Source organism: Diadema antillarum, unplaced genomic scaffold (genome assembly GCF_040938485.1).
Source record: "Diadema antillarum isolate AM-2024a unplaced genomic scaffold, OU_Dant_1.0 seq00000900_RagTag, whole genome shotgun sequence".
Lineage (NCBI taxonomy): Eukaryota > Metazoa > Echinodermata > Echinoidea > Diadematoida > Diadematidae > Diadema > Diadema antillarum.
The window spans coordinates 208,970-232,933 of NW_027271760.1; the positions used below are offsets into that span (position 1 = coordinate 208,970).

Genomic DNA, 23,964 nt, shown 5'->3' on the forward strand with positions numbered 1-23,964 from the left:
ATATTCTGTATGAAATATTTGAACACTACAAAATTCTCATAACATAAATCACATGCACAGGGAGTTCTTTACTCCAGCTAATGCTATCACATATATGAGAAATCACCAAGCAAAGAAACCAAATAGAACCATCAAAAGTATTCTGGCATTCTGCTATATGTACACAGTGGCTTCAATTCATCAAGGCTGGTAATTTCTCCTGCCTACTTTGTATAGTAATGTTCAGTGATACCTCCTTGTGTATCAACTTAGGAAACACATTCTCTTGAAACCTTTTGAGAGCCAGAAGGAAGAAAGGGAACATGCACATTCCATGATTTGGAATAATGCAACTTGAGGCCTTCTGGCTAAATACTGACTTTTTTTATTTATTACTAATCACGACTCTAAAACTACTCGCCACATCCTGCATCAACATTAATATACATCTGTCCAGAATTGAGAAGTCTTCAAAATCAACCTCCCCCCCATAACAAAAAAAAAAAAAAAAATTAAAGGAAGACAGAGAAAAATGACCGGCTCGCTGAATTCTCTACCTCCTATTACATATTCATGCATGGCGGGCACAAACAGAAACCCCAGGCAAGGAGCATACTACCTGTGTATCCCCTCCAGGATTAAAGATAAACACCATTTTCCACCCATCAATCATATAAATACTCATCCATACGGGAAGATGGATAGACCGGGGGAAAATGAGGCAGAAGGAAAGAACGAAAGAAAGAAAGAAGGAGAGAGAGGGAGGCAGCCCACGAGAAAATGAGAGAGAATGAATAAAAAGTATTCCCTATTCTGCCCCCCCCCCCCAATTCTTCTACCCCATCATCCCATCCACTTTGTTTTGGTCTTCATCAGGCTCTTCGCCTCTGGTCATGTCACCCTCTTTCTTATCACCTCAATTATCATTACTCCATTAGCTCTGAGGTATGATGCGAACCACTGCGCATTCCAACACATCAGGCATGCAGGTGAGGGTACCGTTAAAGGTGTTGTTTTTCTCTTTAAATTCAGCGGCCGTCGCTCCCAACGCATCGCGAGGGATCGGGTGAGGAGAAACTTGCTGATGTGATGCCGGTGATGATGACAACTGAAATGGTGGACACAGGCCCTCATTCACAATCAAGATGTCGTGTCTTTCCTACAATCAACTGTTTCATCTCATGGCAACTTAGGGAAGGCCTCAACTATCACACCAACAGGCAGAAAAAGAAAGGAAAACTGTAATTTCTCACTGCTACATCGCATACATGACATAGTAGTGAGGCACACTATTTCACATAATACATTTCTTTTTTCAATAGCATGAATCCAGTTAGGATGTAATTGAGAAGGTCTGCAAATGACTGCAACTACACCCTCTAAAATGAGTCATCTTCAACAAATCTACTTCATTTCCATATACCTCAGTCTATCATCAAGTAAATTGCAAACCTGAAGAAACTGCATGCCATTGATCCCCTCCCTCCCCTCCCCCCTGCACATATCTTCTTCTTTTTCATAAATTTTCTTTTTCATCGTCTTCCTTCTCTTCTTCATTGCCTTCTTTTTCTTCTTTTTCCCTTCTTTCTCCTCTTTTTCTTCTCCTTTTTCTCCTTTTTTCTTTTAAGGACTTTGCTCAGAGGGAAAATGTGATCAAGAATTCAATTACCTAGACCATTCATACAGTAAGGAAGACAAAGACAAAATAAGGGGAGAATTAATAAACTGGCAGATCAAAAGTAGAAGTAAAAGAGGGAGGAGAAAAGAGAAATGAATGAATGAAAACACACAAAAATGTTTGTCGATCATTGATTCATTGTGTCTTGTTTTCCGGAAAATTAGACACACGGGCTAGCTCAAGAAAAAAAAAAAACAACCCATTCAGTGAGTCACTACATCACATTTGTCTCAGCCCCCTTCACCATTATGGAGTCAAGTTAATTTCTGTGCAATTGCATAGCATACATTATTCATAAAACTTTTCAACACAGCTCTCTGACAGTGGTGAAATGAATGAATGACATGCCATATATGTTAAAGGACACGTTCACCTTCATGTACATGTGGATTGAGTGAATGCAACAATATTAGTAGAACACATCAGTGAAAGTCTGAGGAAAATCCGACAATCTGTTCAAAAGTTATGAATTTTTAAAGTATCTGCACAATTACTGCTGGATGAGAAGACTACTACAGTGTGTGATGTCACAAGCATACAACGATAAAACGAAAATAAAAAGAGAATTTCACAAAATTTTACTTTTTGAATAAAGTGCCCATTTCTTGGACTTGTTACTGATGTATGTTAAGGATTATTCCCCTTGCCTTCTGAAAGAGAGAAGTCGAGTGTTCTTTTGTTATGCGAGAAAAGTGAAAATAAGGTGAAATTTCTTTATACTTTCTTTATACCGTTGTACTCATGTGACATCACAAGCTATAGTAGTCTTCCCATCCAGCCATGACTGAGCAGAAACTTTAAAAATTCATAACCTTTGAACGGATTGTCCGATTTTCCTCAAACTCTAATGTGTTCTACTAATATCGCTGCATTCACTCAACCCACATGTCTATGAAGGTGAACTTGTCCTTTAAACATTTAAACGGTTTTTAAGGCTGTCTTCTCAAGCTGAAAACGAGTATGTTCTCTCAAACACAGACACATGTTTCACCTACACAGTACACACTATATTTGACCTTGTCTCCTTCCCAGGAGGCATTTTAAATTTATTATGCATTTGCCATTTTTGTTGAAGGATCCTACTTCAATGCTATGATACCTTACTGCACTGTATATGCATTTGTAGCACTGCCTTCCTTCAAAATCATTGACTGTAAATATGCATAAATGATATGTAAACTTCAATATCTGATATGGTGTGAACACCATTTCTTTACAATGGGGATTCATCAACGTATGGCTGCCTGCCATCTTTGCATCAGAATTATTATTCTTGCGTGCAGATGCGAATTTGTCCATCAATTATCTGAAGACCCAGTTTTTACCTGGCACAAGTTAACATTAATAAAAAAATGAATTGAGGTATAAAATGAGGGCATGAGCCTGACTGACAAGTTTTGAGCTGTGAGTTGTCACACTTATTAGGGGAATAGCAAAAATTGGGTTAAAATGCTCCCCCCCCCCATCTACCTTTCACCTTTCCTCTATCTTCCCTAAGCATCTCTAGATGCCTGTTTACACTTGTACATACATCGCCAACTATCACATATGATACCAACATGCATTAATATACAAACAATTCTCTCTCTATGTCATCTCTCAAATATGCAAACTAAGAAGCATCTTCTCTGTATTCCAATGAATGACATTTGCATTTCTAGCATGCTCCTGTGTGGGACAATGTGTCCCCTGCATCTGACAGTAATCATTTGCTAGGGGCGTGAGAAAGGCTTTGATGATAATCTCCGCATGGATTTAAACGGTTACACTATAAAGTTGCTGGCAAGTCCCGTCCCTTTGGCAACATCGTCCTTTTCTCTGCACATATGTTGTTGCCATTGTTGGGTTTTTTTTCTTTTGTAATAAATTCTGGTCGGTATTGATGAACATCAGAAAATCCAAATGTCATCTACTGGAATTCTCTCCTTGAATGAAACTCTCCTCCCTACATCACACATCACTTGATTTCAAGAAACGATACATGAAAGGTGGTGCTGTGTTACCCTGGGGCCAGGCCCTGCAGGCATCTGGAGATACCTAGCTGCACACGTATCTTTGCACACGAGTCGTGTCAAGCAGTCGTCAATGATATTGACTGCTCTAGCCTTGCGTCAAGAGCTAATTACTTTTCAGTGCATCTTACAGCCATCGAGCATGGTCCCATCTTTTTAAAGCCATTTTGCTGATGAAATCTCCGCCCACCATCCGATGAACTTTCTCAGGCAGCCTACTTTTCAAATCTACCATTTCAGCGCACCTATATTGTTTTGTACCCACATCATGCCTTATTCCTGTGTCTGTTCGTTTTTCCGTTCCTGTTCCCCCCCCCCCTTTTCTTACTCGGGGTAAGATGATCATATAGATCTGTCATTTGTATATTCATTACCATATGATATTCATTTATGTATTCACCTTTATATATGAATTCACTTTGACAAACTATAATTACCATCTTGATTCACCCCCCCCCCCCCCATATACACACACAAACACTTCTCTTGGTTTTATGCGATGATTTACTTGCTCAATTTTTACTTCACGAATTCACTTATGCATTCACTCTTCTAAATGCAAATACTGACATTAACTGCCTATTTCAATAGTTGCAAACAATCCCTGAAATACCACAAGGGTTTTCTGTTGACTCTGCATTGAAGCAAATTGAACTTCCCTGTTCATGTAGCAGTTGATGCATTCATGGTGCACTCACGAATGTGCACATATGCTTAGCAACAAGAAATTTCACATGAGACCACACCGACATTGGTATTTCCAAACATCTACTGTAAAAGTGGTTTCTTTCGCAGTGGTTTTATTTTCGCTCTTTTCGCGCTTTGAAGTTGAATCGCGAATTCAACATCACACGAAAATGTTTTCAACTCGCCGGTTGTTACAATGCTATTGCGCACATGCACACACGAAGATTCCGCGCACTGAGTGTATTGATGGTCAACACATACACAGCGATACCGCACAATGTACATCGGTGTAGGTACAAGCATGTTATAAAGTACTCGAGATGGGTTATTAGGTAAGCCTGCATTTAATTTCAATTTCTATTCAATAAATATAAGAATAATTGGATTATAATTTTGGTTTTCATACGTGCAAAATAAAAGTTTTTGCCGACTGTGAATTCATAGATTTTGCTGACCGCGAATTTAAACACACGCGAAAAAGGCGGCATCGATGGAAACGGCAAAAGTAGCTGTACGTGAAAGAAACCACTTTTACAGTACAGTGTACATGTTAATACAGGTTCTCAATTTTGGCCAAACATGTCAGTGGCAACATTTGGCCTGTCAGCTAATCAAGAGTTAGAAGTGTGCACACACATTAGAGTAATAATTCTACAGAAGACCCTTCTTTCTTCTTCCCCACAAGCAAAATACTGAGAAATTGGCTGCAATTATTACAGGTGCTCAGATGAGGTTCAGTGGACAAGGGATGTACTTAGAATTTCCTTGCATTATGATATGTGCCATAATATTAATTTTCAACAACTCTCTGAATTGGATGAAATGTGCCATGAGCCCTGAAATGATATCAAGGATATGCTGGTAGTGGAAAAGACCCCATGTGTGTTTGATTGACAGCAAGAATATAGCCCTGCTCCAATATCTGTATGTTATATATCAAGTGTGGGATATTTATGCTGGCAGTGAAATTCTCTCTTGACTCATCTGTTATCTGCATGCTGTATTGAGGCATAGAGCAGTACACTGTATGTATGCTATGTTTGCTTGTGCTCTCAAAGGGTACATTTATGCTTAACTTTTTTTGGCCATAATCACCATTTTGAAACATGATTAGTGCAAAACACAGTTGTGCCCAGACTCAGTTTGTGATCAAATCTATGATACACAAAAAGTTTTCTTTACAATCTGCAATTTCTCTCTAATCATTATTATTGGGAAGCATACATGCAAAATCATGATTGCGAAACAGCTAACTGCAATAACAGTCAATGTACAAATGTCGTAGCTCTCAACAAAGCACAGTACAAGTTTGCGAAATCTGCATGCTCTTTCTCTAGCTTGAAAAATTTGAGCATTAAACAGTGCCCCCATAAAGGCTGTTTGAGACTGGCGGTTTCAAAACACTGATTCTGGCTGCCAAATTGAGCATAAATGAACCCAAAGAGTAATCATTCTCAAACTTACCATGCTACCTATAGACATTGTGAAAAATGTATAAAATCTCCTTGGAAAAGACAGTTAAAAAAAAAGAGGCAACATTTCTCAACACTAACCAATTCAACTCTACTCTGAAAAAAAAAAAAAAAAATCATTTCTCACTGGTGTCCTTAGTAGAATCGAAAGATACATCAACACAACTCAAATTTAAAGCAGTTCACATAACTGGAATTTTGTATAGATGCTATTAACACATTCTCAATCTAAAATTGTAGCCCTTGGAGGTTTGCCCCTTGTTTCAATCCGTCCATAAATTGCATCTTGAATCAGGGCAGCCTCTGTTTAAAAATTCATCTGAAACTATCGCCCCATCATGGCAGGAAAAGAGAGAGAGAGAAAGAAATGAGAAACCTATCCAACTGTTGTCTCTTTAATTGAATGCCACAGGCATCTTCTATCAGAGGATGGCAATACCATATCATAGCAGGGTCTGCTTCATTACTTGGAATGGTCAGCATGGATGGAATGCTAAGACAGGTTAAAAACCTATGCTGCCACTTTGAGGTAGTGTTAGAGGTCCTGTTTACCTTTGGGAGCAGTGATTTTTAAAATGTTCAAGATATCACATTTGATGCATATGTGTAGGTCTGTTGTATCACAAAACACCCTACCATATATATATATTTTTTTCAATAAAGCCTGAAATATAAGGTGATATCAGTATTTTTCTCATTAAAATGTAACTGTAGAGGGTTTAGTCTGGAAACATTCTTATTATAACTATTGTTCACATTTTGTGTATTTAACAATACTTAACATCAATTATATGGATTCAAATTTTTACAGTGGTTGTTTCTATTCCTAACTCACATTTTAGAACTATTTAAAGCACTAATGCTGGGTTTGTTTCTTATATAAATGGTAAATTATGCCTTTAACCCTAAAAAGACTGGGCTATTTTGATGCCTCGTAGGACGGGGGGGGGGGGGGGGGGGGGGGGGGGCTCATTGGGCCCCCCCCAAGATCTTGGCCGTTGACCGTGCGATCGCAAGGAAAATTGGCACGTGAGTCACCCGCAAGGTAATCTACAAAACTGAATAGGTAATTATTTCACAAATATTCAATTTTATTTTTAATCAATTATGCTAATTTATGTATGAATTAAAAAAATGGCTGTAAATCTGTAATCAAAGGTCCAAAACTGCTAATTTTTGGTTTAGGTACTCTGTGTAGGATTCTTATTGAATGTACATTAAAAAAAACGGCGGTATCAAACTTTTTTCTTATGTCTTTTATTGTTTTACAAATTTCTTATGTATTTCATTGTTTTTGACTTTTTGACTTTTTGTTTTTTATTGTTTTTTTCGATGGAAATCATCGTTGACATTATTTGGATCATGAAGAACATGAAATTAATCAATTTTGATCAGTAAAAGTAAAAATAATGATACATTTATGAATTTTGGTCAGAAACAGAATTTGCATTGGATTTGTACATGAAATCACGTTTTTGAGCAATTTCGGGTCTGACATGCACTTACAAAATATTGCGTAACTTCAGAACCGCGTACCCAGGCACCACGAATTTCGTCTCAAAAGTAGTGCGAGACTTAAGAGAAAAAAGTCATGAAACGTCGCGACGCGAGATTTTTACGCTCCAGATTTATCGCGAAAGATGTCGAGGGGGGCCCAAAAAGCCCCCCCCCCCCCAGTCTTTTTAGGGTTAAGCAAAGTGACACTTTTTGAATGAATACTACAACTGTACCACCCTGAGATAGGCTCCTTACCCTATATATTACACGTAAGACCAGCTGGGGGTCCACTGCCATTTCAAGGAAATATTAATGGTGTTAAATACTTCAACATATCAATGCACATTAAAACTATCAAATGTTTCCCAGATTGCATGAATTTGCATGCAAGGTCTGTTACTTCCTTTATCATACTATCTCTTGTTCACGCGCCAGGAGTATTGTATCATGTGAGATCTGAATGAGGACTGGGAAAAGGTCCAATCTCTGACATGGTGGGGGTCCAATGCAATCTTTGTGCAATTTCATGGAATGAATATAATGGTGTTCTTGTTCCCAAAGAAATAAAAAGAGACAGGAGTGATTGTATAAAGTTACAGTAGAGGTCTGTTACCTCTTTGTTGTCCTCCCCCTCACTTACAAAGACCCTCCTATATATTACACAAAGCTTTCATCTGCGGATGACATCAAGCACACAACGATATGCTTAGCTTAAAAACAAGTGATGAATAATAAACAGCAACATGTTTAATGATTTACATGTTTTATTACCTCTGCTAAGGAGGTTACTATTTTTGTAGGTGTTGGGTTGAATGTTAGCAAAATAACTCAATAAGTTGTCAATGGGTTTGGATGAAACTTGCAGGAAAAATTGACAATGACACAAGGAGTAGATGACTGAATTTTGATAGTGATCTGGGAATTTTTCTGAATTTTGGAAGGATTTTTCATCTTTTGGCAGACAGGGTCAATGAACTTGGGAGTTCAAGCCGCACATATTTGAGGTTTGCATATGAATGTGTAGTTAAGCGCATGCTCTGCATGGACGAGATGCTGTACAGACCATGGAAACTGATGATGTAAACAAAAGGCTTCTATAGTGGGAAATTGGGCGATTTTCAGCACATGTGAATAGGTGGAAATGAGCTGCTTGGTGGAGGTCTGTGCTCTCCAAAGTGCTTTTCTAGTTGTCACTAAATTTATAGCGAAACTCCTACTTGTTGCCAAGTATTAAAAAAAAAAATAACCTAGGTATCACAGTCAATTGCTATATTGTGAACGTAAAGTGACTGTTACAATCTCTTCAATTTACCATTATGTAATTACAAAGACTCATTGGTACATAACAGCTGCACATTAATTACATACGAGGCCAGTCTGCTTGACATACAAAAAAAACAAAAAAATCAATTACAGCCTCCACATAAAAAATAAATACAAGCTGTACATTTAGACTCAATGCATCGAGTTATATTTCCATCTACACCGCCAGAGCACACATAACAGCATCCGCAACATTAATATCTAATTTGACTCTAGCTCACAAGAGGGGCAGTCACACCAATCTATCAAAGTTACATAATACCAACTGGCTATATTATTGTCAGTGGTGATTTATACGACTGGTCAACTGCATCAAGGATGCCATAATCAGGGGATCCCATGTTGGAAATGGCAAATTACACCTAATCAGATCCTTATGGCACCCATCAAAGGGGGAAACAAACTTGATCTACATGTATGTAGCTGCTCTGTATATGATTTGTAGCATTTTCCAAAGATCAAGGAAGTTATGTTTCACACTATAACTGTAGATTTATGTCATACCTAACAATGTGCACACTACAAAAATATAACAAGTTTAAATGGTTCAAAATGGATATCACCTTTCATTCACAGAATTCTGTTTCTACAAGCAAAGGGGGAGGTGGCTATTTGGGAAGAATGTGACATTTTCTGACCACTTTTTGCCCAGAGACATCAAGTACCAAATATCAAAACAAAATACTTGTTTATGGTAATGGTAATAGGAGGGGAATACTTTCTGTATCCATGAGACAGAGAACTGATTAATTCTCTGTTATTCATATGTCTAAAGAACAGGTAATTGTTCATGCAGCAGTAGATATATAAATTTGTATTTCTTTCTTCAGGGATTTTGCATAATTTTGTTTTTCACATTCAGTCCTGAGGGAATGCGCTGTCAATCTCTGTGCATGGCTGGGAGACAAAACTGTCATACGCCACAAATGCTGGGCACTACTTGACTTGTGATGAACCTGAAGGAAGCTAACTAGCTGAAGCTCTAGCTTTTGTTTTACCGTGACACAAAGTTAGCACTGAATCACAAAGGTATACAGCAATCTTTAAAAAGGAAAAGCACAATAATATACTGAAAGATCTTCAATGAGATTTGTGTTATTGAAAGAAAAATGGAAAACAGACACGCAACCTAACATAATAAAAACATGAAAAGATTTACCAATTTTTAGAATTTTTTTCCTTCTCCCATCTTTCAAACAATTCTCAATATTAAATGACTATGTGACGCTGTATATTTATCACCATTTTGCTAGTATACGTGTTAATTTAATGAATACACAGAAGTGAGAATATCAGCACACAGAGATCTTTGATGGGATGAACTCTGACATTAAGACATTTTGTTGTGCATGATGGGGCCACACTTATGAATTGCACTTAATTCACGTACAACGTCCATCAATGAGGCTGTCAGAACTGACTCCCAGTGAATGGTTTAAAATTTCCTTCCTTCCCTTGAATGGAGGTAGCCGAGTTAGCCGTGTTGTCATTGATGTCGAAGTGCAGGCATGACTGGGCACTCGGTGAAGTCAAACAGAAGTGGGAGTTTAAAAGACCATTAGGGGGTGAGGGTGATACTGAAAGGGCACGCAAATGTGGTTTAATAGCCATTCAGTGAATTGACGTTTATTAGACCCTGTCAAGTGATACGTTGCAGCCAATACAGCCATTATTGCCAAGGCCCACGCATATTTACAGGACACCGCGATCAGCATAAGTCACGCTAGCTAGCCTCAGTTTAAATTGGCAGCAAAAAAAAAAAGACCATGAAATAAAGCGAAACAAACAAAAACCCAATTTTCTGCAATATACTGAGGAAATAACACAACTCATACAACATTCCAAACAGGTGGACATAAATGAAGGGAAGGGAAATGCTTGCAATACTGGAGCCTTACCAGAGCCCACAGGATTCCTTCCGTTGTCGCTACGATTGTCGCTGCCCTTGGTGTATTGTACATGAGAGCCAGCTCCCCGAAGCTTCCTGTGCCTTTGTACGCACCGACCTTGTTGTCGTTGACAAAGATGTCATACTCGCCACTGTATGATGGAACACATGAAGAGAAAGCAAGTGTTACGTGTGACGTATCACATACAAATGTGTTGGAGATAATTTACTGAAAATGTGATTATCGTGAGTAATGGTCTTGGCAGTCTGCATCACCTTGAGAAAAGACGTAGTGTGAAAGGGTTTCCTTTCTACTGACAGCTTTCAGCAATGAACGTACCAGTGTGGTGTACGTCAATGTTTTCTGACATTCGTTTTTCTCTCCCAGGGAAACCTACGAATGAAGTCAGCAATCTTATGATCTGAGTTAGCAATAAAAAAAGAAAGAAAGCACATTGAATCTACAGACTGTTATACTAATAGATATGCCTGCACTGAAAACATATCTTAGAGCAGTGCACCAATCCTTCACTTTGATAAACACAATTTCCTAGGTGAACCAGGAAATGGCAGACAGAAAATGCCTGACCTTATGTTCAGGGTTTATAACATAGGAAGAAATGATAACTTTCTGGATACATCAAAATGTAAATCACAGATACATGCATGATGTATTTTGAGATGAAAAGAGCTTGAAGATATATCACATATCACACTGGCAGTGGGAAAAACATTTTGAATACGGTACCTGCAGTGCATCTTCATTACGTGATTGCACTGTTTCATATGTATCTACTCTACATTAACTCCAGTATTTCAAATTTTATTCATATTCAATACTTGTTCAGCTCAATTTGCACAAGCGTCAACCTTCTGTAGTGTTTTTGTTGTCACCTTGTTGTTGTTTTTTTAACTATCCTTTTTAGTGGAAAAGAACACCAACATTTGGAGACCTGAACCAAAGCAAGTGATATAGAATGAATCCACTGTGTAACTCTGCAAATTTGAACCAACTGTCAACTGACAGATTTCCTGCACTTTTGTGGGTATGATTGAGAGATATCATTTAGCACAAGGTACAGGATTTGGGCAGAGGGATGCCACACAGTTCTCCTCTTCAAACGTAGCACGGTGCTCTACTGAGTGAATAAAGGACACTATCATAATTCTTTAAGTACGTAAAAGTTTCCCTGTGACCACAAAACTGAGGTGACTTGTCGACCACTTCACAAGTGGTATTGATCCTACAATGAGCCAATATCATGTTTGCCCCCTATGAAACTATGTATCTATGTATGCAAGGTTTGCTGCTGTGTATTAAAATGCACACCAGTTGATGCTTTCAACAGCTTGCGCGTTTGTGTGATCAAGTTCCGCATCCATAATCAGAGGCGTTCACGGTTCTTTTGAACAGCTTGCGGTCTGCATACTTCAAGTATTCTGTATCTTTTCTATCGTCATACTCTTTTTGTGATTTTTTTAATCAGTGGAATAGGCAAGGGTAGCTACATGTTCACATTGTCTACTGATAAATGGGTAGAAGCAAGGTTTTAGAAGTTAAGGCAGCATGATGGATAAGACTGTAAAGAGTGTATGTTGTGTACACAGACTCACAAAAGAACCTATAGGTAACTGGCTGCATTAATAGGCATAAGAAGTTGCATTGAAATGAAATACACCTAAATCCTTTTCGTATACCATAAATGGTTCAAGAAAACAAAACAAAAAAGTATGAAAGACATAAACAATGTCTCATTCTGACGGAGAAAGATAGTGACAAGAAATGAAAAGTAAGAAATTGCAATGGCAACTTTATTACAAAAGTGGACATGTACATTAGCAGTAAGCCTACAGTAGGTACTTTGCATACAAACATGATTAATACACAAGGTGATTGAGATTAATGAAAAAAAAAAAAGGTGGAAATGAGAAAAGGAAAAAAAAAGTGAGGAAAAATAGGAAGATGATAAGGATGAGGAAGGTCTACGTCCAGATGATGAAGGAGCAAACCTTGTCAGGATGACAGCTACAGATTTTCTCTCTGAATTAAGAAACCCATTCTACCAGGTTCCCCTCCCCTTTTTTTTTGAAGTTATAGTAGTAGTAGTACTTGAGGACAAACTGGGTTGCAATTAGATTGGTTCATTTTCTCGAATTAGGTACATCAGATTGATGGGGTATAGACTTCCCCTGTCTCATCAATGAAAGTCATTGCTACCCCATCACTGGAGAGAAAAAAATATTTATAGGTCGCAAGGGTTTAATTTTTGCAAATTTCGCAGATCACAATTTGACTGCGAATTTAACAACACACGAAAATGTCACCATGCGCTAGGGTAAGAGCACCTATGATAGCCTCAGTGTCCATTCGCGAAAACAGCATCTCACGAAAATGTCCCTGACCTCGTCATTCGTGAAAATATCGGTACGCAAAAATAACTGCTGATACGGTACTATGTTAGCTCTGGCCATGGACAGTGCAAGGCAAGTACAGTAAAATGAGTAAAACAGACTTGTGGCAAAATTTCCATGGCTTTATCTGCTGCTAAAAGGTAACTGGCAGCATTCCACTACGTGTCCTAGGTGCGGTGTGATGCAAAATTTCTGTGAAAAAGAAAAAGAAAAAAAACCCACGACCCTGGGAAACAAGGGTAACAAGCGCATGATTCCAGGGTGGTAATCTTTCAAGCGGTAGCAATTCATCACTCGTGAATTTGTGACTCAAAACTGATGGGTTTACCACAATCAACCATCCAAGACTCCTCTTCCCATTTCTTGTAGATGCATAGAAGCTGATCTTCCTCCGTGACGCTTGGCCCATTTTCGCAGGGAAAGCAAATTGGCAACACAGAAAAAAAATGCCACGCTTGAGCTTTCCATTCACAATGAAGCGCACATTAGTGAAGTTCATGGAAATAGTGACTTTTTAACGTTACGTGCAGCGCAATTACTTCGGTAGTTTGCTGAAGTGACTACTGCTGTGGTACATAGCAACAGCCCTAGCAGCTGGAAACAGGTTTCTTGTGTGGTTGTCAGAAGGATTACAGACAGCGAGTGAAGGTCGCATGACAAATATTGGAAAAAAAAATCAGGAGCAATCTCATTGCAAATCATCAGAGCGAACGCTGTAAAGGGCTTTTTACACTTGTGTTTCTTAACCCCGGACTTTCTCTGACCCAGGACTATCGTTAGTCCCGTACCAATTTTTTCAGCTTTTTACACTCGCCAATTAGTCCCGTACTATCTCTTGTCCGGGGCTAAGGAGAAAACTGACCTTTTTACACTCGTATTTCTTAGCCCCGGACTTTCCAAACCACATGAATATTCATAATTACGCTGTGTACTGTACACGTACACGCACGCACCGGCAGCACTTGATTACCTCGTTTCTGATTGGTCAGTGAGGGTCGGATTTCGTCTCCGTCGCTTAGCCCAGGATTATTTTTTCGTTCTGTTTACACTCACTTGCTTGGCACCGCAATTGCGGTGCTAGCACCGCAATTGTGGTGCTAACCCCTGCTATTTTGCAGGGCCAGATAGTACCGTACTATCGGTGGGGCTAGCCCACTTTGGCAAAAACGAGTGTAAACAGAAAGTGGGCTAAGGATAGTCCCGTACCAACGGTGGGGCTAAGGCCCCCCCTTAGCCCCACCGTTGGTCCGGGGCTAAGCAAAATTCTACAAGTGTAAAAAGCCCTTAAGGAGTTGGAAATCATTGCATTCCAGTGTGCAATTTTTCTGTGGACATTTTGGTTGGCTTATGGCACATAACTTCATTCAAATGAAACTCCATATCACAGTTTGTCTCAATGGCCATACAGTGAAGGGAGCATTAGGTGCAAAATAATTTGACAAAATATCTGCGTAGACAACACGCACTTACATGTACATCTTTATCCTTCTGCTTGGTTGGCTTATGGCACATAACTTCATTCAAATGAAACTCCATATCACAGTTTGTCTCAATGGCCATACAGTGAAGGGAGCATTAGGTGCAAAATAATTTGACAAAATATCTGCGTAGACAACACGCACTTACATGTACATCTTTATCCTTCTGCTGGCGTACTAACAGTTTCCCTCCTCCTGCTCCGCCTCCTCGCACAACTTTCCTTCTAGGGAAGCCTATAGGTCACTCTCTCTTTCATTTCATCTTCTCTGAATGTTCCCTGTTGCAACGATGACATACAGCCATTCTCCCTCTTTCAATCTCTAAATGCCATGGTCCCATCGCGTTCCTCCTGCAACCAGCACCTGGATGCTGTAATTGTTGCCCCCACCACATCGATCAGGGGCACATGTACCTGAACGAGATGCTGTGACTCCCCAGCACAGGGAGCTCTTCCTTATTAAAGGCAATTTCATCACCTTGAGCTCTGCTGAACATTCTTTGTAATTCCTTTTACTCTAGTTTGTACACTCACTACTGTTGTTGTTGTTGTTGTTGTTGTGTACTGACAATCAATAGGCCATGACACAATCACTTTGGTCACAAAATACACAAAAAAACCCCAAGAATTTCTCTGCAACTCACAAATGATGTCTCCACGAGATGTAAAGTGACAAGATATTGATAGAAACGAGCTGCATTCAGCAAATCGGTCTGCCACGCTTCGGTCATCCTGGATATGTTTAGACGCTGAGCACGGACAGAATTAAAATCTGGCACAAAGCATGATTGATTGACTCGATTCCAACTTGAGTCACCCTATCTAATGCCTCAAAGCGCTTGAGGAAAAGCTGTATCCCACATACATGATAAAGAAAAGAAAAACTTCGTGACTACAGTAAATGTCTCACTCTATCATTTTTCTTCTTGTCTCCATTTTATTCTTTTCCTCCTTGTCATTTTCATATCTTGTTGCTAACATTCATTTCCATCGTCACTCCCCCTCCTTCTTTTCACATTGTCCATCATTGTTTCATTTAGTTTTTTTGGTTTTTTTTTAGTATGTGTGTGTGAGTTTTGTTTTGTTTTTGTTTTGTTTTTTCTTAGCAGAAGCTCCGGTTTACCTGGGTAGTGGCTCCAAAAATGGGAGAGATGCTTTCCCAAGCAACTACATCCACAAACTATATTTGCTAAACCTGATGGTTAAAATGGCAGGATTCAGTCCAGCACATCCAATCCTCCAGGAAGTGTAACAGTACACCCAGAGTCACTCTTCATGACCCTTCATGAAAGGGTAGCTGGGAACAAGATGGTGAGAATGGAAAAACAAGAATGACAAAAGGGGTGCTGCCAGTTGCTTGGGACCGCAAAGAGAGAGTGTCAGCGTGCATGAGAAAAGGAGCGTACTGTTGATGCATGCGGGGGTCCGGTTTTGAATTACCGTCAGATGGAGGGTTGCCATGGCAATGAAATCCCTCAGCAATATCATCCACAGTGAGGAGGAAGAAGTGAGATGAGGAGACGGCTCAGCGAACCACAAATCTACATCTTCCCAAACTTCTCTCATTGCTAAGTCCTATTGTGGTCCTTGTCAGCGCCTGCCCTGCAACATGGCATCATCACTCCTCCAAAAGGATTTCGGGAATCCGCAGGAGTACAGCAGCAGGTGTCGCTTTACACACGTTGTGTTGGTGCTCTTGACTATGCCGGGATTTAACGAAACACCCAAATGTAGCTGAGGAAGGTTTCTGCACTTGCACATTTCAACTTTGTGTATGCAATCTCCTCCCAGAGATTTAGATGGACCTCGGGAAAAATATTATGCGCATCCAACACAGCTGGTGAAGTGAATCCAATGATTCAGACCACTGTTATTACTTGTTTTCTTTATCAAAAAACTTTGTGTTAGTTGTACAGCACGAGTGCAATTTCATTCCTGATTAATCATAATTTGAGACTGTGAGATGGCATCATTGAGATATTTACTGTTACTAATTTCTCTGTTGCTGACCCTACTCGGTATTTCCATTACTTTCGCTGCCTGCACTGTTTGCAGTTTGCGACATTGTACAGCACATTGCGATAAGATATGCAATACTATCTTTAAGAAGTTGTGATATTGCCATATACCGGTAACATTAGCAAGGTAATACTTAAGAGGAAAAGAATGGAACATGTTCTAGATGTGTTAGTAGGTAAGTAAGCGGCATTAACTGCACTTTGACACAGCATGTGACTTTCAATACTGATACAACATTCACAGCTTTTGGTGTATAAAGACCCACCTCAAGGGTACAAGTTATACGAACAATCTCCCTTGAAGCCTGAAATTTAATGCTTGTACGCAGTCTAAGATCAGCTTTTACAACTTGTTGCTCAGATCCCCCAGCACTACATGTATACTCGATACGGCAGAGCCAGGGGGATCTTCCTCTTACTGTCCACTGCATCAAGTTTGTCCTTAGTCTGGGCGTCTCGCAGGCTCTGTTCTGACTCTCTCATTGCCTTTGTTTCTCCTACGCCTGACGAACGGGATCTATGCAAATCCCCTGCCAGGAGAGGAAGAAAGTTTAGATGTTCTTGTTTCATGGTGCACTTGCATCGTCTCATTCCAGGAGATATATGAACGCTTTGCATTGCATGGATTCAGATTCACAGCTTCCAGGAACTCATAGAGGCCCTATCTCTGTCTGTCAGTTTGTCTGTCAGCTTGTCTATCAATTTGTTTGTCTGTTCATCTCTCTATCCATCATAAACAGAGGGGGATGTGATATCCATTCATTCCTCACTTTAAACCAATTTCAGATGACATACCATTTAGCATATACCGTAAAGTTCCGTGTATAAGACGCACCCGTGTATAAGACGCACCCCTAATTTCGGACCTAGAATTAAAAAAAAACAAAAAACACGAGAATGTCCACGCAAATATTGCATGTGTCATACATATTATTTCAGCTCAAAATTTCCCTAGAATGTAGCATGTATTTGCTCTATTTTTCGTTTCCTTTTATATTTTCTTTTAACGATATTCATCGGACATCAACAAAATATGGAAGACGCAAAATGCGAGACTTGTCTCGGTACTCACTTGCTTTTGTTTCGCCTTTCAATCGTGGTACATGTGTCATGCATATCGTACTCATGAGTGTACAGCGATCTTTGCTGTCATACATAGCAGAGGGTGTCTCGCATATTGACACATGTCAGACTGGAAGGTTCATTACGAAAAATAAGAAAAACATCAACAAGTGTAGCAGAGGGATCATACGGCAAGACGTACGGTGCGTACGGTAATTCACTCATGCACTGTTACCAGTAACATGTGTGTCTCTTCAAGGAGCTTCAAACACACTCCTTGGTCTCTTGTACCATGCTTGTATGCACAGTGCTAGCCTTTTGCAAAAGGCAGCTCGCTATAATTTCAGCACACGCACACAGAGAGCAATAGACTTGCACACACAGCGCGCAACGGGCAAGCGCGCTTCGATCCGATCGCTGTGTGCACGCGAGTCCATTGCAAAAGCCTCTCTGCAGCTGCTGCCTATGCCAAAGGCTTGCGCTAGCTAACTAGCTAGCTAGCTACAGTGTTATCCTAGTTGGCCTCGCACTCGTGAAATGAAGAGCAAACGAACGACATGGACATGCATGCATGCTTCACACATCGTTCATATTTACGGTGACATAGTGTCGATCCTACTCCGTATTTTACAGCTTTTGTCTATGGCCATATTGATACTAGTACATTGATAAGTTTGACGGTATCGGTAATTTAGTAATGATACCTGTACATCGCGTATTCCAGCTACTAGGTTGGCTGTTGGTAGCTTGGTAGACTGACATCGGTAGCATACAGCAGTGCTGTAGTGTTACAGCTGTTGTCTATGGCCAGATTGATACATCGTTACTGCACAAGGCCAATGTAAGTTTATCTCGTATTTGCAGCTTTTGTGTGTGTCCAGATTGAAAGATCGCTCTTTTATCCGTAAGTTTTAGTGATTGCTTACCTTCCAAACGTCGATGGGCATACATGGCCCCAAGTTGGCCTTATAAAATTGGGTGTACATAACGGATTTTTTTCCGTGATTCGACTGTACCCGTGTATACGACGCACACCCGATTTTCAACGTTTTCCGACGAAAAAATAGTGCGTCTTATACACAGAACTTTACGGTATGCAGTGAAGTGTTGGAACTCATGAGAAAAAATAACAACAGGTCTGAGCTTTTGAGACTACATGAATTGCATCAACTAATGCAAGCGCTCCGAGATTTGTTTTTGGTTTTGCTTTCTTCAACCCATCAAATGGTCTCCCGAGGAGACATCTGATGAGAATGAGTTAAAACCTTGCTAACAGGGCCCTTCTTGTTGAGGTTTAGCACCACACCAAAAGGCGATAAATGAAATCTCAGGGGACTTACGTGTCAATGACGTAGAAGTTGTCACCATCATCTCCTTGGTCAATGACGTGGTCGCCAGGAGTTGTCTGAAATGAGTAGAAAAAAACATTGAACAAGAGTTACTACATGAGGGTAGAAATGCTTCCTGTGGAAAGGTTTTGTACTGTAGGCCACATTGTGCATGTTGCACTGGAGTGGGCATAATAGGACTATGCGCTGCACCTTGCACCAACAACTGTGTCGCTGCATGTATGATGATTGCATCAGAATGAAAAATGGGCCTCGCAGGAATTAACTTAGGTTAATGATACATTATGATAATAACAGCAAACATCAGGCGTTTTCACATCAGCCCAATAAAAATCCAAGTCGAGATATTTTCCAATTTCCCTAGTCAGAAAATAGCGCGCTATTTCAAAACATCGGGCTGATGTGAAAACGCCTATCAAGGCAACAGCTAATTAGCTGTCATGTTTGTAGAATAGAAATAATGGTAGTTATTGTCAGCTACTGCAATGGATGGCCCAGGAACACCTGGTGAAGAACTGTGCAGAATGTGCTGAAGACCCTGAAGGCTGAACCAGACTTGAGGAATGGTGACTTGGCTGGCCCTGGACAGGCAGAGGTGGAGAACCTTCGTTGTTGCCCTACATGCCCACCAGCATAAAAGAACTTTTATTTTGTAACAGCGTCAATGAAGCCTATTGGCAGTTGGTCTGTGGTGGCTGCATTCAGTAAAGAGGGCAAATTGTAAATATATTCTAATTATCATCATGATAAATATCGATGGAAGAGAAAAAATGTGCAACATTATGCTCATAGCATTTGCAAAAATAATTTTGAGTGTGTGTGTATGTACAAATATGTGCACAAAGGCTTGTCTTCATTGTAAAATTTTCAGAATAGAACCCCTTTATAATCACCAGCTAATAATGTAACAATTTGTCTGTAAAATATGAGTCGTACTGTATTTTGATAATGATATAATATGCAAATATTTGACAGATAAACATAAACCCCAAAATGCATAACAAAGGTCTGCAATGGTTGCACTACTGACATGAACTCAAGTACTTATTATGAAAACATAATCTACAGACTTTGGAATTTGCATAAGATGCAGTCATTACAATTTCAGAAGTTTGTCTTTTTGTTTATTTGTTTGTTTTCTCTCTCAAATAAAAAAAAATAAAATAACACAGTGGACAGCACAGATTATGAGGTATGTAAATCAGTCATCTTTGATATCCAAGTGTATACTTTGCAAACTGCCAGTGAAGGTGTGTCATCAAGGATAGAGTGGAGACCCCAGTTGGAAGATGCAAATTATCTCCCTATTACAGCAAATTAACACAAATAGTTTCTAACCTACAAATGTTGGCCACAACCCTTTGTGACTGTTCCACTCCATGACCTTGCATTCACCCGTTCCACGGATTGCTCAATGCATAAATGTCATTGTCTACTCGCTATTAAAAGTCTTTTATGAAGTTGCAGCCTGCCATAAATTCCAGCATGCATTGATTTGTTTGTGCTCCAGGGGCAGGGGAGGGGAGGGGAGGGGTGGAAGGCTGGTAGAGGAAATAAAAGGGGAGGGGAGGCGACAGGAGAGAGAGAGGGGAGGGGATAGGAGAGAACTTTGTGAAGGAGAGAGTGAAAGGAGTAATGCAGGAGGGAGTGAAGGGAGAGGGAAATGGAAAGAAGGGAGAAGGTGAAGGAGGGAGGAGTTGTGAGGAGAGTGAAGGAAAGGCAAAGGGAGGGGGATGGGAGGGGAGGGGAGGGGAAAAGGGGGTGGGGGCAGAGAGCTGCATTAGGGCACATTTCTGTATATCCCGTAAACATGTAGTATGCAACTCGCAAAACCAAGGAGGTACTAGGCGAGCAAACACAGTGCAGCCCTATAGGCACCTACAATTGTATGCAGCAAACTTTGTACATAATCTGCCTTCAAGTATAAATTTAACACATTGTGCATTATTAACCTCTGTTTGTACATATACCTTTGAGTTAAAAAAAAAAATAAATAAAAAAATGTGCATCATGAACCTGTGTTTTGCAAAATCTAAGCCTTTTCCCACATTCTAACAGGGGAAGACATTATCCCTCATATCACTCTCATCACTACTAGAGAGATCACAACATCCTTACTGATGAGGATAGTGAGCACTCTAGAGAGAGCTTTCTCCTACATCGCCTAGGATCTGCCTTGTCTGACCTGCAAGTTACAAGGCTTCATTTTGTCTGCAGATAAAGTGGCAGTCTTTTCATGTTGCATGGTGGAAAGAGGGAGGAAGACCATCCCTATTAAATGATTTGACTTTGTAAAAGCAATTTAATGTCTTCTGCACACAAAGGCACCAGCTCTGTTGGTTGTGCGAGAAGCTAATGATTAACCATGCCACGGCAACAGGTAAGCCCACCTTGCCCGTTTGTCATGGAGCTTGACGCATACACGAACATCGTAGGGTTTACTGATAAGCTTGTAGAACAAAACCGGCTCAATATCCTCCGGCTCAATATCCTCAAAGATCACCCGGCAACCTCTGAAAGACCCTCTGCATACAGAGCTATCATCACAGTTCTTAATACTTGTCGATGAGTCACACTGAGACCTCATCTCAACGGCATCACACACTGAGACGTGAAAGTCTCGCGTACTTGTGAAAACATACGAGCCGACGAAATGCACTGCACTACATTCCTGTCTACATGATCACTACTGGGAAGGAAAGTGGATCTATCCTGAGCTGAGTGGCAGAAGGACCTTAACAACAGAGATTCTACACAGCATTAACATCCTTCTACATGCACAGGTTCTAGAGCCCTCACAGACTATGAAATGAAACTATTTATAGCAATGTAATTCCTTCCACGGTGAAAACAAATAACTGTCACTGTTTGTTTTTGTGAAACAGCATTTTTATCATTGTCTATTTTCTTTCATATTAAAACTGTAATCATTAAAAACACACATATGGGGGAGGGAAATGTTTCATAAGACTTTTTACTTGAGTATTGTTGAAAGGTAATTATCTAAAAGTAAAAACATAAAATGCTTTTAAGAGAGGAAAAAAAAATCAGAGTGCTGATACTGGAGGTTGAGGCTTCTGCATGCTGTCACGATGGGGTATCATCTGTTGGCCGCACTTGGCACACGTGGTTTGGCTGGTCAAATTTCTATCTTACCGTCAGTCATTGGAGTCTGGATACAGGCCACATTGACATTGTTTTTCACATTGCGATGCAAAATTGATTTTATTTGCCACTGTTCACACACACACACACACACACAGTGCAGGACAAATTATCACAAGAGTTTTAAAAAACGAATAAACAGTGAACTGAATGTGACCCTAAGCATCCAAGCTTGCAGAACTACTGGGGCCAGCTATATCACAGGAATTAAAAAAAAAAAAACCTGATGTCTGTGTGCTGGTCACACGCATACCACAGGATAAATCACTGCGATAGGTTTCTGTTTTGTTTTTTAAATCAAGCGGGAATGATTTTTGCATCATGATGCAATCACGAAAGTTAACAAGTTCTTGTGTGTCTACACACATAAAGTAACAGTTTCCACATCACCTTGCAAACATCAATCTTCATAAACCATTAATTCTAGGTGTGTGCAAATGTGGCTGCTGTCATATTTCTCATCAGTATCATTATTTTCCCATAGATTTTTTAGTACATGTACTTGTGCGGTGTTCATCCAAGACAGACTCTGTTTATCCCTATGACGAGAACTACCACTGTAAACCAATCAGAACTTGTATACTTATTTCATATTCATTCAGTTATCAATTCCTTTGTGCATTCACTCATTTTTATCCATTAACTCATTTTTCCATTTGTCTATCTGGCAACATAGCACAGAGTTAGCTGGTATATACTTCCCATTCTTCTATGCACAGTGGGATCCTCATTATAGTGTATGATATTAAAGCTTCCAGTATCTTGCCTACATCAAGGCAAAAAAAAATGTCATCAGCATAATTAATGCTGTACCAAGGTACACTGTGTATCATATTATGACATGTTCATTTGAGGAGGAATAGAAAGAGTTGATACATGTACAGCAAATCATATTCTGGACAGAAGTGCCTCTTCAGAGCTGGCCTAACTTTTGACCTTTGCAACTCAGAGACTTTAGCTCTAGGTGAAGTGGTATTTTGCAATAATCTCTGTCACTTTCAAGATCAGAGCAAATTGACAAGCTGGTCTACAATATCCTGCACAATAACACAGGTTCATGTGCATCCTCCTATAAACGATGCTACTGGAGGTAAGGGGAAGGCAGGCACTCAGATCAAAGGGTGTGTGAGGTATAACAGCCTAGAAGTCCCTCCAACACACTTCCTGTCATGTCCAGTCCGCACCCTATTGACCGCCTCCTCGTGTCGTGTTGAAGACGGATTCTTGACCCATCGAGTATGAGCAGATGGAGTCGTATCTATTCCGGCATGCCACAAATAATCAATGAGAAGCCGACTGATTCCTACCATTCGAAATTGCACAGGCACGTCCCCCCGTTTGGGCAATTAAGCATCTGTGCACGAATCGCCTCTTTCTGCCCCTTTTCTCTCCTGTAATAGGAACAAATCTCCAGCAGATCTTCTGCATGCAATCTGACGTGACCTCCTCCTTCCCACAACTTTAGCTACAGCTACAGAACGCTATTACAGAGCTAATTATTCCCCTGTGCAGGAGAATGCCGCCCTGTGCTGCTGGTTAATCAGTCCATCTCTGTGTAACAGTAACATATTCAACCCTGAACACATACAAGTGTAGGTAATCGCCTGCACATTGACTGACAATGCTGTCTCCATGACCATGAATGACAGGAAGGCTTGTCATTCACAAAGCTATCTGCACAATGTCATACACAGTCATACGGAAATTTTTCATTGTGACACTCTGAGCACATATGAATCAATCTGGATATTTCTATTGTGTATGACAGAAGATACTAGAACCTCAGTCTTGAGATACAGAAAGCATCCCTTACAAATAGATTTTAAGTTACCTGAAAGGTTGAGTAATTGAGGGATACTATAAAACTGAAGAACAGCAATGATAATGGGCAAATGGATTTCATGCTAGGATTTTCCCTAATTGCTTCTAAGTGCAGAGAGCTACG

The 23,964-nt window shown here is 40.0% G+C and overlaps 1 protein-coding gene across 1 annotated transcript in view; it reads right to left on the reverse strand.

Annotated features, from left to right (window-relative positions):
- The window catches only part of LOC139741045 (cAMP-dependent protein kinase type II regulatory subunit), an 84,784-nt gene that overhangs the window by 17,891 nt on the left and 42,929 nt on the right, over nt 1-23,964 (reverse strand). Inside the window, exons 6-7 of the mRNA XM_071651633.1 lie at nt 18,846-18,910; nt 10,547-10,688 (exon numbers count right to left, since the gene is read on the reverse strand). Of these exons, the coding sequence (XP_071507734.1) occupies nt 10,547-10,688; nt 18,846-18,910 (207 nt within the window). The remainder of the gene's footprint in view (nt 1-10,546; nt 10,689-18,845; nt 18,911-23,964) is intronic.